The 12,686-nt window shown below is 42.6% G+C and overlaps 1 protein-coding gene across 2 annotated transcripts in view; it reads right to left on the bottom strand.

The window, feature by feature from the left end:
• The window catches only part of plekhm3 (pleckstrin homology domain containing, family M, member 3), a 40,824-nt gene extending 29,359 nt beyond the window's left edge, over positions 1–11,465 (bottom strand). Inside the window, exons 1-4 of one of the 2 annotated variants that reach the window (XM_053626689.1) lie at positions 10,570–11,465; positions 6,569–6,816; positions 5,503–6,342; positions 1,605–2,555 (exon numbers count right to left, since the gene is read on the bottom strand). In XM_053626689.1, coding sequence (XP_053482664.1) covers positions 1,605–2,555; positions 5,503–5,953 — 1,402 coding nt within the window. In that variant the 5' untranslated portion in view covers positions 5,954–6,342; positions 6,569–6,816; positions 10,570–11,465. The remainder of the gene's footprint in view (positions 1–1,604; positions 2,556–5,502; positions 6,343–6,568; positions 6,817–10,569) is intronic. The other variant, XM_053626687.1, reaches the window with a different exon arrangement.
• Between the last annotated feature and the right edge of the window lie 1,221 nt (positions 11,466–12,686).

The following is a 12,686-nucleotide window of genomic DNA, read 5'->3' as shown; positions in this document are numbered from 1 at the left end:
TCTGCAAAACCTTTTTCAGAGTAGAAGAATGAAAATAGTTATCCTACATTCCACTACAGAGAGCCAACTACGCAATACATCATATATACAAAGCATTTAACATCATCAAAAGAGAAGGGAGAAATCACATGATTTAAAATGACTCCGTATCCATGTGGGTTTCCTCTGATTTCCTCCCAAAATCATGTCAGAAGATGGGTTGGCTACTCTAAATCGCCCCTAGATGTGAATGAGTGTGTGAATGTGTGTATGCATCATGACAAGCGATGGACTGGTGTGCAGCTCTGGGTTTGTTCCCACCTTTGCACCCAGCGTTCCCGGGATAAGCTCCAGACCTTGACTAGGATAAAGAAGTTACTGATGATGAATGAATGATGATGAAACAAAGAAAGATACAAGGAAGTTGAGAAGCAAGAAGAGAGTAAAGTAACTCTGAACAGAAAAAAATAACAATAAGAGAAAATCTCAGTGAAAGAACAGACTTTTATCCAGAACCTCTTATACATCATGAACAGTAAAAATCTATTTGCTTGGCCTGAATGAAACAACTCAACTGTTAACTGATTGGAGCATCCAGAGTGCTTGAAATTCTAAAAGGAGATTTTTTCCTCTTCTTTATCCAGTTATTTCAGGTGTCTGCTACCTGTTTGTTGTAATAATAATAATAATAATAATAATAATGATAATAATAATAATAATAATAATAATACTTTCAATGCTAACGTTTGCACCAATCAAGGAAGAAGGCAACTCATTCACAGCCTTTACTGGACGTGGAATTTTAGCTCAAGACACTAATTTACACAAACTATATGCTGAAAATGTCACCCAATACCAAAACTCTACATTTCAGTCTCAAAATCTAGATATTCCTACTTTGAAACAAAAATCCCAAGTTCAAAAAAACCTGCCTGTAAACCATGTTGTCTACCTAAACTTCTGAAGCTACCACAACAAAGCAAACCACCACCACTACCACCACAAACAGACGGCATATGACTATGAATAATACCACGTTGTCATGAAGCAAAACATAAACAAAAACAAAGAGCACATGGAGTCGGGGGATAGTGCCCATTTCCAAATTACAGACCAGTGCTGAGGATTCACCACTGGCTTTTTGTGAGACGGATGCCTGTTTGTTTGAGTAACAGAAAATGATTTCGTGTGGTCTTGGTTAACCAAAGTTCAGGAACGGGATGCTTGGTGATCTCACTGGATGAAACAATGGAAAATCTCTGGAGCACATTACCGGTTTGAAGTAAAATCATAACAAATCACTTCGGCACTTAAATGGTGCAAATGAACAGATGAGGCCAACCTGAATTTTTATTGCAATTACAAAAATGACAAATGTCCAGGTCATGGTCATTGACATGACACGTAGACACCAATCTATAGTATCTAGGCGACATTTCTATAGTGTAAAATCTCAGGTCAAAATAAAGACTCAAAGAGACAATGATATGCAATAATGACTTACAATATTCACTGACAGCTGGTTGGCAACCAAGACAAACATATTCATTCAAGGATATTTGGGATTTTATTAAATATATAAGAGCAGAGAGAAATTATTAACAGTGGGAAAATATGGTACTTGCCTGCACATCTGAAGCTTTGAGCAGTCAGGCCTTTCTCTACAGCCAAACAAGTCAGAATGCTCAGGAAGCTTGTTGTAACAGACTGGCGCTTGGTTCTCTGGGCCTCCCTTTGGCGACGTTCTCGGGCTGGTCTGCTCCTCATTAGCACTCCAGATGGCGCTATACGGCTGCTCTCCCCTTGAGGTCTCTGGGCAGCCACGGCTGTGCGCAGGGCCTCCACCCAGTCCTGGGCCTGGGGCTCATTCTCAGCCCGCAGACGCAGCACCTCATCCGGGAAGATGGCCTGGAAGTGGGCACAGACTCCTCCATCAGCCTCATCCCGCTGCACAGCCAAGCAGGAGGCAAGAGAATACCGCAGCACGGGCTCGCACACTGGCCCTCGGCCCTCGGTTTGGAAGGCCTGCAGTTGGGTGCGGCTGAGCACGAAGGTGAAGGCGCTCCAGTTGTTGAGGTCGCTGAGTTGGTACAGGAGGCCTACTTTGAGCACATCAGCGCAGTGCTGGGTGAATAGTGGCAGGGCCTTGGGACGGACTAGTGGACAGGAGGTTGGCAAAGAGACTGCATTGGGATCCAGTTCATGGGGATTTGGAGAAGCAGAAGACGACAGTTCGCCCTTACGATTAGTTGGACGGGCAACCAGGACACGTTCCCAAAGGAGCCGGCGCCACTCCAGAGCCTCCCACTGGCAGGGAGTACGGAGCTGCAACCGAGTGCTGTTGAAGAAAAGAGCCTGTAGCACGCGCCCGTCCTGAGGCTGAGGCGCACCCACACTCTGGCAATGAGACAGTGACAGGGCTGTACACAGCTGCCTGTTCCCACTGCTGTCCAGGCTGTAGACCCGCAGCTCGCAGGGCGTGAGCTCCACATGGCAGGTATTCCAGCGGCCCCAAGGTCCCTCCCTGTGCTCCAAAATCCCCTGTTTTACCAGACTAGTGGTGCTCTCCTTATTGCCTGAGAAACCAAAAAAGAGTGTGATAGAACAATTTTTTAAAAACCTATTAAATGCACAAACATAATGCTCAAAGTTGCTTTATTATTCACTACCTAGTGCAGCATTTTCTTGGAAGCATACTGAAACCTCTTGGAACCAATAACTGTTGGAAGTAACTAAGTAACGCACTGCATTATTGTCTCCTATTTCCTTCCCAACAACCACATCTTCCTGGCTGGTCATTTCCATCAATAATACTGGCGTCACATCAACTGTACGATGCTTAAAAGGTTCAGAGCAGCTGATGGCAAACAACAGTCATTTGTACAACTACGCATGGGGCATAATTGTGGAACAAAGACTCTACTCTTGCCCACAGTCAGCTGGTTCAATCAGTTCGTCACTGAAAAGTCTCTGTTAAGAGGGTAGGATGCTCATGTTGGTGAATAACGGATGATATTTCGCTACACGCTATCAGTCCGTCAAGTCGTTGGGCAAGTACTTTCGCAAGCATTCCTTGTGACCTCATCAGGAAGAAATATTGTTTGCAAGGCTACTGTGCAAACAAAACGGCCAGAAAGCGACCCCTAATCTGTGGCACTCCTTTTCAGTCCTTCCTCTCTCAGCCCACCCCCCCCCTCGCTCCCTTTTTTATCTCTATTCACAGCAACCTTCTTCCACACACTTCCTTGGCTGAGGCAGTACCAGGTTTCCTCTCAAGTCTATGAATCTCGTGTAGATGGGGGATTTGGAACCAGTGTGATATGTTTCAGTATGCTGGAACTTAACAGAGGTCAAATGGAAGGTTTAAAAGCAATTTCCCCAAATGTTGTTCTTAGGTCTTATCTTTGGTTTAACATTCTCTAACCCCAATGCACATAATGAACCATCCCTTCCCTCTCTCTGTAGGATACTGTAGGCTGAGCTCAGTTGGGTCAGTTATGGGGCATCATCAGGTGCCGAGGGGCGTGTGGTATGCTCTAGCCTTGTGGAACCTCTTTCTGGAGGCTGAAGTGCTTCCTTCATTTTAAGAGCTTCAAAAAGAGCATTGGAGATCATATTCAGGGAAAGGGTCATTATTAATTTAATGCTGGTGAAAAAGTGGCGCATGCTGACGTGACTCAATTAGGAAGTCAGTGCTGTGTCATGGAGCGATGCAAGAGTGTAAAAGAACTTTATATAAAACCCAGTGCACCCTCTAAATGATCTTATGAATGTACCTGGCTGATACCAGAAGCAATCATTTTAAATAATTTATTATTTCAAGGATGTGGAAATTGACTGGGTGATGACAAGGTTGTTGTGCTGATGTAAATAACTTACGTCATCGTCTGACCAATTAACATGCAAATGTGCAGACATGCTTCACTGTGTTTCTGTTACTTTGTCCTGCCTAAAGGCTGCTAGATCAAAATTAATAGCCTATTCCCCCCCACCCCACTTATTACTAACGCCACAGTGCACCAAACAAGCACGGGGCACAACCAACAATCAAAGCTGACTTTCTGTTAAAACCAGCAACACAGCCGCAGCAGTGCCTAAAGCATTAGAACGTCAATCTCCAAAGGCTGTAATCAGACTAAGACAGCAGGGCTCACGTAATGCAATGGAAAACAGTAGTTTAAAATACGGATTATAATCTTTGCGTTTGGGGAAACAGGAATACCGGCCTGTAGGCGGTACGTTGTACAGCCACAGCAGCTCTCAAGTTACACCAAACCAATCATGATGGGGTTTGGCATGTTTAAACTCTCTAGTAGTGACCACTTGAAGGATGAGACTGAACCGGCTTTGAGAGAGATTTTAACGTTAACATTGACCCAGGTTTGATTCCAGTCCTGAATCGTTTAAAAATGATAAAACAAGCTACAGTTAACTGAACCTGATATAAAACTGAAAGAAAACAGCGTGGAGATGGGAGTTGTCCCGTTATTGCAGTCAACACATCCATCAGGATTAGAATCTGAAGAACACTATGCAAATGTCCTTGAGGCATTAGCTCCGAGATACTAATAAATAAGCGGTCATTCTACCATGCTATTCACTACTATATCCCTCTTTTCTCCTTGGCACACTCGAACAACAACTGCGTAATTCACATTAGTCTAGACTGTGTCACATTTAGGATAAGAAGTGACAAGCACGACTAGGCAGGTGTAACGAAGCACTCCGAGTCACACAACTGTGGGTTTAGTCTGAGGGCTGCAATTAATCAATTTTAACTGAATGACTGAGCACAGGATTAAGCCTATGCGATACCTTGAAGAAAAGGTGACATTGATTATATCAATGTTGAGCTGCCCCCAAACTGTGCAATTACCTTAATGAAGACTGGCTAGAACAGTTAGCAGGACTGAAAACAGGAGTCCGTGCATTCCCTATGGTCCGGGTCTGGCGTTTCTGCTATTCCTCATGCTGACTAATGCCTTTTCACTCGTATGCTAATCCTCTTAATATCAGGGGTAATTGGGACCCACTCTTTCACAGCATTGTGCTCATTTTGTCACAGAATTACATTATCCTACTATTACCATCTTTGTCGAGGATCTCTTTCATATTCAGATTCGCGCTTTGCCCAAACAAATGAACACAGCAACAAACAAACAAACACGCGCTGACCAAATCCAGGCACTTGTGGCCGTAATACTGCTAATGAAATCTAATCAACTTGGCCCTAACGTCTACTCGATCTAATTTCTTTCCCTTTGATAAAAAGGAGACGTAGCTGAATGATTGTTCAAGCAACAGGTGAGAGACTGTAAACAGAAGTATAGACATGGCCAAATGCAGGTGTGTAGTGGGAGACGATAAATATATGGGAGGATGACAATAAGGGATAATAGAGATAAATAAAGGAATGAGACCCACTGAAGCGCATGAATGGTCACTGTGTATTACCTGAGCAGGTACAAACCATTACAGTGATGGGTCATGAAACTATTATATGGATTATATAACAATTCTTACCTTCCATTTGATTATTTAATGCCATGTTCTTAAGCGTGTTCTTGTCAATAGCTGGCACGCCGCTATCAGTGTACGACCGGTAGTTGACATCTGACCGAGATCTGTTGTGCCCTCGTTTGAAGCCCCCACTGGATGAACTGGTTGAGTTGGTCTCTTTGGCATGGGCTGCCAAATCATTGGTAGAACGTGCTCGGTTCCTCTTCCCGTTCTTTAGGCCTAGCACACTGAAGGACGTTTGTTCAGCCCAGGCTAGGTTGTGAGACGATATCTCCGGCTGTTCCCCAGTGAGCAACCCCCATACCCCACTGGAGTTCAACTTGTCCAGAGTCAACACCTCTTTTAGTTTGGGAGGGTAAACTTGTCCAGTTTCTTGAGCACTGTTCAAGCAGTGCAGGTAATCCTCTGTCGCCTCAAGGGCTGGACTGATGTCCTCAACCTCTGATCCCTCCATCACCTCCGAAGTCTAAGCCCCAAAGAAGAGGTAGAGGAACAGAGAAGGCAGATGGATTCTTTGTAATTGTGAACTTCAGAAGGAGAGGATCCACATGCCTCAAGGCCACAAAGATGCACCATCTGCCGTCTAGGCCCAAAAAGAAGCCTGGCTAAACTGGCTTTCCTCAAAGGCTGGAATCCCTTCCAGACACCATTAATAAGGCACGGCTTGATGTTGCTGTCTCTGTTGATTTAAGAAAAGTGGTGGCTAAGAATGGTGGTTTGATCCCATCATGGCGTTGTTTAGCCTAGGTGTTGCATGCGTTCATGTCAGGAGGCAGCAATATCTCAATGAAAGGGACTGAAATGTGGTGTACGGAGCAATGGTCCACCCAAGGCTTCAACATCCTGCATGAAAGTAAATTGGACAAAAGCACATTAGATTCTCCCGCTGGTCATTATAGACTTCTCCTGTTCGAACATCAAGGTCTAACATAAGAAGGGTTCACATTAGTATCATATGACTGCAGCTACTGCAACAAACATGTTTCAATATTTCCTGACTCAGCGATTAGAAAGCCAGCATCCTGGCCTGGTTTAGTCATTTCACTTGCCTGGAGAATAAGCACTTTACCTGGTTTTGGAGGTGGTCAGATCATCTCGTTGTTCTGAGGTGGGGTTCTCCACTGTCTGTTGCTATTTCTTTCTATGTGATGCTGTCCTCTGCCCAGACTCTTGCAGGTTTCCCGCTCTCTCACACTGACATCGATTTCCTCTGCCTGTGCTTTCTGCCTCATGGTCTTTCACTTTCTTAAGGCCATGCATTATTTAGAGGGTATTACATCACCTCTGGCCAATGCCGGAACAGCACATTCAGCATCCCTGGGGGTGTTTGTGAGAAAGAGGGATGGATTAATGGATAAGGGATGAGCTCAGGAGTTTGCTGCAGCACACGAGTTTCTGCATTTTATACTGAGCTCAGATCTAACAGAGAACGGTAACTTAATCCTCCGTCCAAGAAACCATTTGAAACACGCTAAACCTTAACAAGGTGACACAAGGTGACACACAAAGCAGGGGCAGTCGTATCAGCTACAAAATACGCCTCAGCCAAATGACATCTTGGCCACAGTCGATAGGTGGTGACAGCGCATTAACAGCATTTGACAAATCTGAGACACATTTGCTGCCACAAAACTGGCAGGATGCATCATCGAGGTGCTGGAATTGAAGCCTCCTGTAGAGATGCAGAGGCACGTTCTATTTTTAGCTTTCTCCCAGCACGTATTCCCACTCATCACAGTTACACTGGCAGAGCAGGATTCTACGCTATGTGTCTACATATGTACAGTCTGGTGTTTGGACAATAATTATGCGAAGGACGCCTTCTTCAAAAATAGAGCATAAACTATGTGGGCAAAAGTTTGTGGTCACCTGACCATCATACCTACATGTGTTTACTGGACATCCCATTCCAGATTTAGTCCCCTCTTTGCTGTTATAATAACCTCCACAATTCTGGGAAGGCTTTCTACTCGATTTTGAGGCGTGGCTGTGGGGATTTGTGTTCATTCAACTACAAGAGCATTAGTGAGGTCAGATATTAATGTCGGGTGAGGAGGTCTGGGGTGCAGTCGGTGTTCCAGTTCAACCGAAATTGTGTTCAGTGGAGCTGAGGAGTTCTTCCACTCCAACCTTGGCACACCATGTATTCATGGAGCTCGCTTTGTACACAAGGGCATTCTCATCCTGGAGCAGGTTTGGGCCTTTTAGTTCCAGTGAAGGGAAATTGTTATGCTACAAAAGACATTCCAGACAATTGTGTGCTTCTAACTTTGTGGAAACAGTTTGGGGAAGAACCACATATGGGTGTGGAGGTCAGGTGTCCACATACCTTATAGGCCATATCGTGTATTTTATAGATTATATCCAAGCCCAAGGGTTTAAATTGGACATTTTTTAACAATGGTCTTGTCTTTGTCCTTTCTGTCAGTTGTACTCTCCATATTTATGAGTCTGATGGTCTGCACATATATTCCTAAACTCACACTAAAGGTTAATCACACCAAAGGGACAGGCATGAGGACATACTGTAAAATGAACAGAAATTATTTTTCATCTGTGAGCTTTCCCAACAGAGTGTTTTGATCAAATGGAGGGGTGATATCCAGGTGCTATCCACCATACTGCAACGGGAACTTGCTTAGGGTTGATTGCACGATCACCTGATCAATAATATTTGCATTGACAGTTACAATTTTGCATCAGTTAATTCCCTTGCAGCAAATGAAATGCAAAACACTAAATGTTCTCTCAGTCTGGGTAAAGAAAACTAATAAGATTCCAGCATCCCCCCCCAAAAAAAAAAGACATGGTAAGTAAAATCTCTTAGGTGAGTTCGAGACCGAATTTATTGTTTATACATCAACAAACATCAAAATCACCCAGTACACAGCAGATGTTAGCGCTGACTAATGTGAAACCTCAATCATAGATCAGAAAAAAAACAACAACAACAAAAAAAAAATCCAGAACACTGACATGGCAAAGAGAAATTGCTAAAATCTAATCTAATCTAAACCCCAAAACATCTCAAACTCAAACACATTCAACACAGCTGAGAGATATACAGCCATGTAGATGTAGCATAATCAACAGCCACAGCAACTACACCGTCTTCAGTCAAGTAACTGTAACACACATCATATAACATAAATATAAATATGAGTAGTCTTAAATAAAGTTTAGTTATCCTACGCAGTATTTTTCTTATCTTTTCTTTTCAAAACATGCAAACAATATGTTCACAAAATGAAAAAAAAAAAATATTCAAACATAAAATTTTTAATAGTATAGAGTGAGGGTTTGTCCAATTTTGTTCAACTTATAACGTAATCTAAACATCAAATACACATTAGAGATTGTACTCATTAAGTTTGGGAAATATTCATATAAATAAATAAATACATTTTATTAAGTTACACAGATTTAACAGAATATGAGAAACACTATGTCCATTGAGCTCCAATCGACCCAGCGTCCGTTTCTAATAAACTAAGTGGGGATTCAGCCATTTTCCCAGAAAAGATTAGAGATCTTTCGAGGACTGGACATTTGATATACAAGTTACTATTCATATGTTGATGATATTTTATTTTTTCAATAAACATCATTCATTTATTTATTCGACTTCAGTAACCACTTTATCCTGCCAAGGGGCGCAGTGGGATCCAGAGCCTGCATATGAGCCTAAACCAATGCACACCTGAGGAAAATACATGAGAATGTACAAACTGGAGCTGTGAGGTGGGAACACAACCCGCACTACCGTGACACCCACAATAAATATCGCTTTTTCCTAAAAGTGCCATTTTATTTTACTGTCACATTAACTCCAGGTTTTCATTTTTGAACAGTGGCCTAAATATAAAAGTCAAAAAAGTCATGCCGGTGAAAGATTTATATACACAGGTCAGCTGTGTACCCGTCACTTTAACCGCAGCAGAGATGTAGACAAGAGAGATGTTTTTCTCCTCCATATACTAGTGGGTCCTCTGCTTCGTATGGCTCATATGTAGTCATAAGCTTCATTTATCTGCACTCATCTACACAAGTAACACTATTTAAACAAAAATGTAGGCCATGCCCAAACTGACCACACACACACACACACACACACACACACACACACACACACACAATTGTATAGACTGCATTTGGATGCTGTAGCATTATAATTTCCTTTCACTGGAACTAAGACACCCGAACCTGTTCCAGCATGACAATACTCTTTTTGTACACAAAGTGAGTTTGGAGTGGAAGAACTCGAGTGAACCCTGACCTCAACCTCACTGAACACCTTTTGGGATGAACTGCACCCCAGACCTCCTCATTCGACATCAGGGCCTGATCTCACTCATGCCCTTGAACACAATTCCCCACAGCCACGCTCCAACATCTAGTGGAAAGCCTTCCCAGAAGGGTGGAGGTTATTCTAACAGCAAAGGAACGAGATGTTCAACAATCACTTATGGGTGTGAAGATCAGGTGACCACAGACTTGTGGCTGTAGAGTGTGTATATTATATATGTAATATATACAGTATGTGAAAAGATTGTTCTTAATCCTATCTTTCTTAAAGAACATTCATTAAGGGATTTGGGCTATTTCGCTTTTTGGTTTTTGCTATATTTGTAAGAATGTTAAAAAAAAAAAAAAACATTTTTTCTCCATTTAAATTAAAACCGTGAAACCAAGATATATTTGAGACTAGATTATCATAGATTAAAAGATTTCTAGATGAAAAGAGGAGTATAAACTGGGAGCTTGAATGTTGTCTTTTTACAACACCACATCAGCACACAGTCAAATGAATAACTTGATGCCAGCTAACAACACAGCAGCTGTTTACAATAAACACAAGAGCATAGAAAGAAAAGAAAAAAACCAAACATGAGCTACGACATGGAGAAACAGTAAGATACAATTTACTACACATGCAAGTTTTTGTTCCTAATCTCATTTTGTGTTCTAGCTAACGGATCATCACCGGCATCTCTACACAGTCCAGATAGAGAGCTAGCTATTCGCACTGTTAGCATAACAGTACCGAGCTAACAGCTAACTGTCACGTACATCCTTGAACAATGACATTTCCTTCCCATGATCATGTATTACACAGAGCACCCGAACACATTTCCATCCAGTCAAACATGCTGAAATTACATCCTATAGGAAGTCAAAAAGGCGAATATTCCGTGTCCATATTTATGCGGTAATATATTCTAATGACTCACCTGAATGTGTTTACAAACTGTCATACTCCGCTGTGCAGCACAAACGCGCCCCGGCGGAAACTTGAGCTGGCGGATAAATGGTTCCGCTCGCCTTATCGTTGCGTCCTGTAACTAATCTTCAGTGAATACTACTCTGCTAAAAGTTTGTGGACACCTGACATCACACCCATATGTGCTTGTTCCATCCATCCGTCCATTTTCTGTACCGTTTATCCTACAGGGTTGAACCTGGAGCCTATCCCAGGGAGCGTCGGGCACAAGGCAGGGTACACCCTGGACAGGGTGCCAATCCATCGCAGGGCACACTTACACACATTCATATACTATGGACAATTTTGACATGCCAATCATCCAACAATGCATGTCTTTGGACTGGGGGAGGAAACCGGAGTACCCGGAGGAACCCCCGCAGCACAGGGAGAACCAGCACACTCCACACACACAGGGCAGCATACTGCTGTGGGAATCGAACCCACAACCCTGGAGGTGTGAGGCAGATATGCTAACCACTAAGCCACTGTGACCCTACCACAGAATACAGTACGCTATAAATAATTCCCTTCACATGTACATAGGTAGTTTGGAGGTCACCATCACTTCACTGTCACACAGAATGGCTATTGGTCTAGAAGTGTAGTTAGTTAATGCCCCAAATGCAGGACTGCAAAAATTCAAATATCTTTTTTGATTAGATTATGCTACACTATATGGCCAAAAATATGTGAACACATGACTGTCACACCCATATGTGAGTCTTTCCCAAACTCTTGCCACAAAGTGGCACAGAATTGTCAAGAGTGTCTTTTGTAGCATTACAATTTCCCTTGGTTAACACATGTACAGCCATAAAGATTTTTATGGCTAAATCCATGTTTTCTTTGAGAATTAGTGTTGGAAAATGATTTTAACAAATGATGTTTCATTTTGCAGAAATTATAAGGGCTAAATGGTACACCAATAGTGGAATCACCCACACAGCAATGCTTTATGTCACTCAGAAATACAAACTTCTGGGATTAACTAAAAATATGGGCTCATCTTCCATAGTTCACTCAAATTTTAAAGTTTTACATCTCCAGGTGTCTAATCAACACCTCATGTCATATATTTAAACTATCAACAAGTTGATACCATTAACTCTGTATGTACAGTGTTCCTTAGTGCCACCAGAAACTATATCACTATTTCTTTTATTTTGTTTTACCTCTCTCTCTCTCTCTCTCTCTCTCTCTCTTGCTCTCTCACTCTCTCCTTCTCTCTCTCTCTCTCTCTCTCTCTCTTTCTCTCTCTCTCTCTCGCTCTCATGCTCTGTGTCTCTCATCCTTAAAGGGAACAGTTGTTTCCATGGGGATGGCAGAGGCGCTCTACTCTTCAAAAGTGAGCAGAGCAGAGGTAGCTGGCCCTTTTGTGTTGGAGAAGAGAGCACGCAGCTACACTGGCCAGATGAAAGCCCTGCCATCCTTAAACCCAATCATAATTTAGTCGTCAGTGCAGGAGGATGTAATCAAAAATACAGAGAGAGCGCACAAACACAGTGAAGGGGAAATAAAGAGAGGAGCCACGTCTGGGTCAAGAAATATCAGAGAGGAAAAGAGAGTGAGAAAGAAAGAGAGAGAGAGAGAGAGAGAGAGAGAGAGAGAGAAAGAGAGTGGGAGAGAAAGAGAGAGAGAGTGAGAGAGAAATAGAAAAAGAGAGAGAGTGAGAGAGAAATAGAGAAAGAGAGAGTGAGTGAGAAAGAGAGAGAGTGAGAGAATGAAAGAAAGAGAGAGAGAGAGAGAGAGAGAGAGAGAGAGAGATGGGGTGAATAAATATCAATAAGATAAAGAAGCAGTGTTCTAGGCGAAGGCTTCTTCTGCTTCAACCTTTTTCCTGAGGCTTGGTGTTATGAAAGTAGGATATGTGTTTTGAGAATCCAGCATTAAAGCAACAGGATGCCCTTACAATTCCCATGCAAAG

This window comes from Ictalurus furcatus, chromosome 6, assembly GCF_023375685.1.
Source record: "Ictalurus furcatus strain D&B chromosome 6, Billie_1.0, whole genome shotgun sequence".
NCBI lineage: Eukaryota > Metazoa > Chordata > Actinopteri > Siluriformes > Ictaluridae > Ictalurus > Ictalurus furcatus.
Note: the sequence above shows the minus strand (reverse complement) of the source record. Positions and strands in the feature narration are given on the sequence as shown.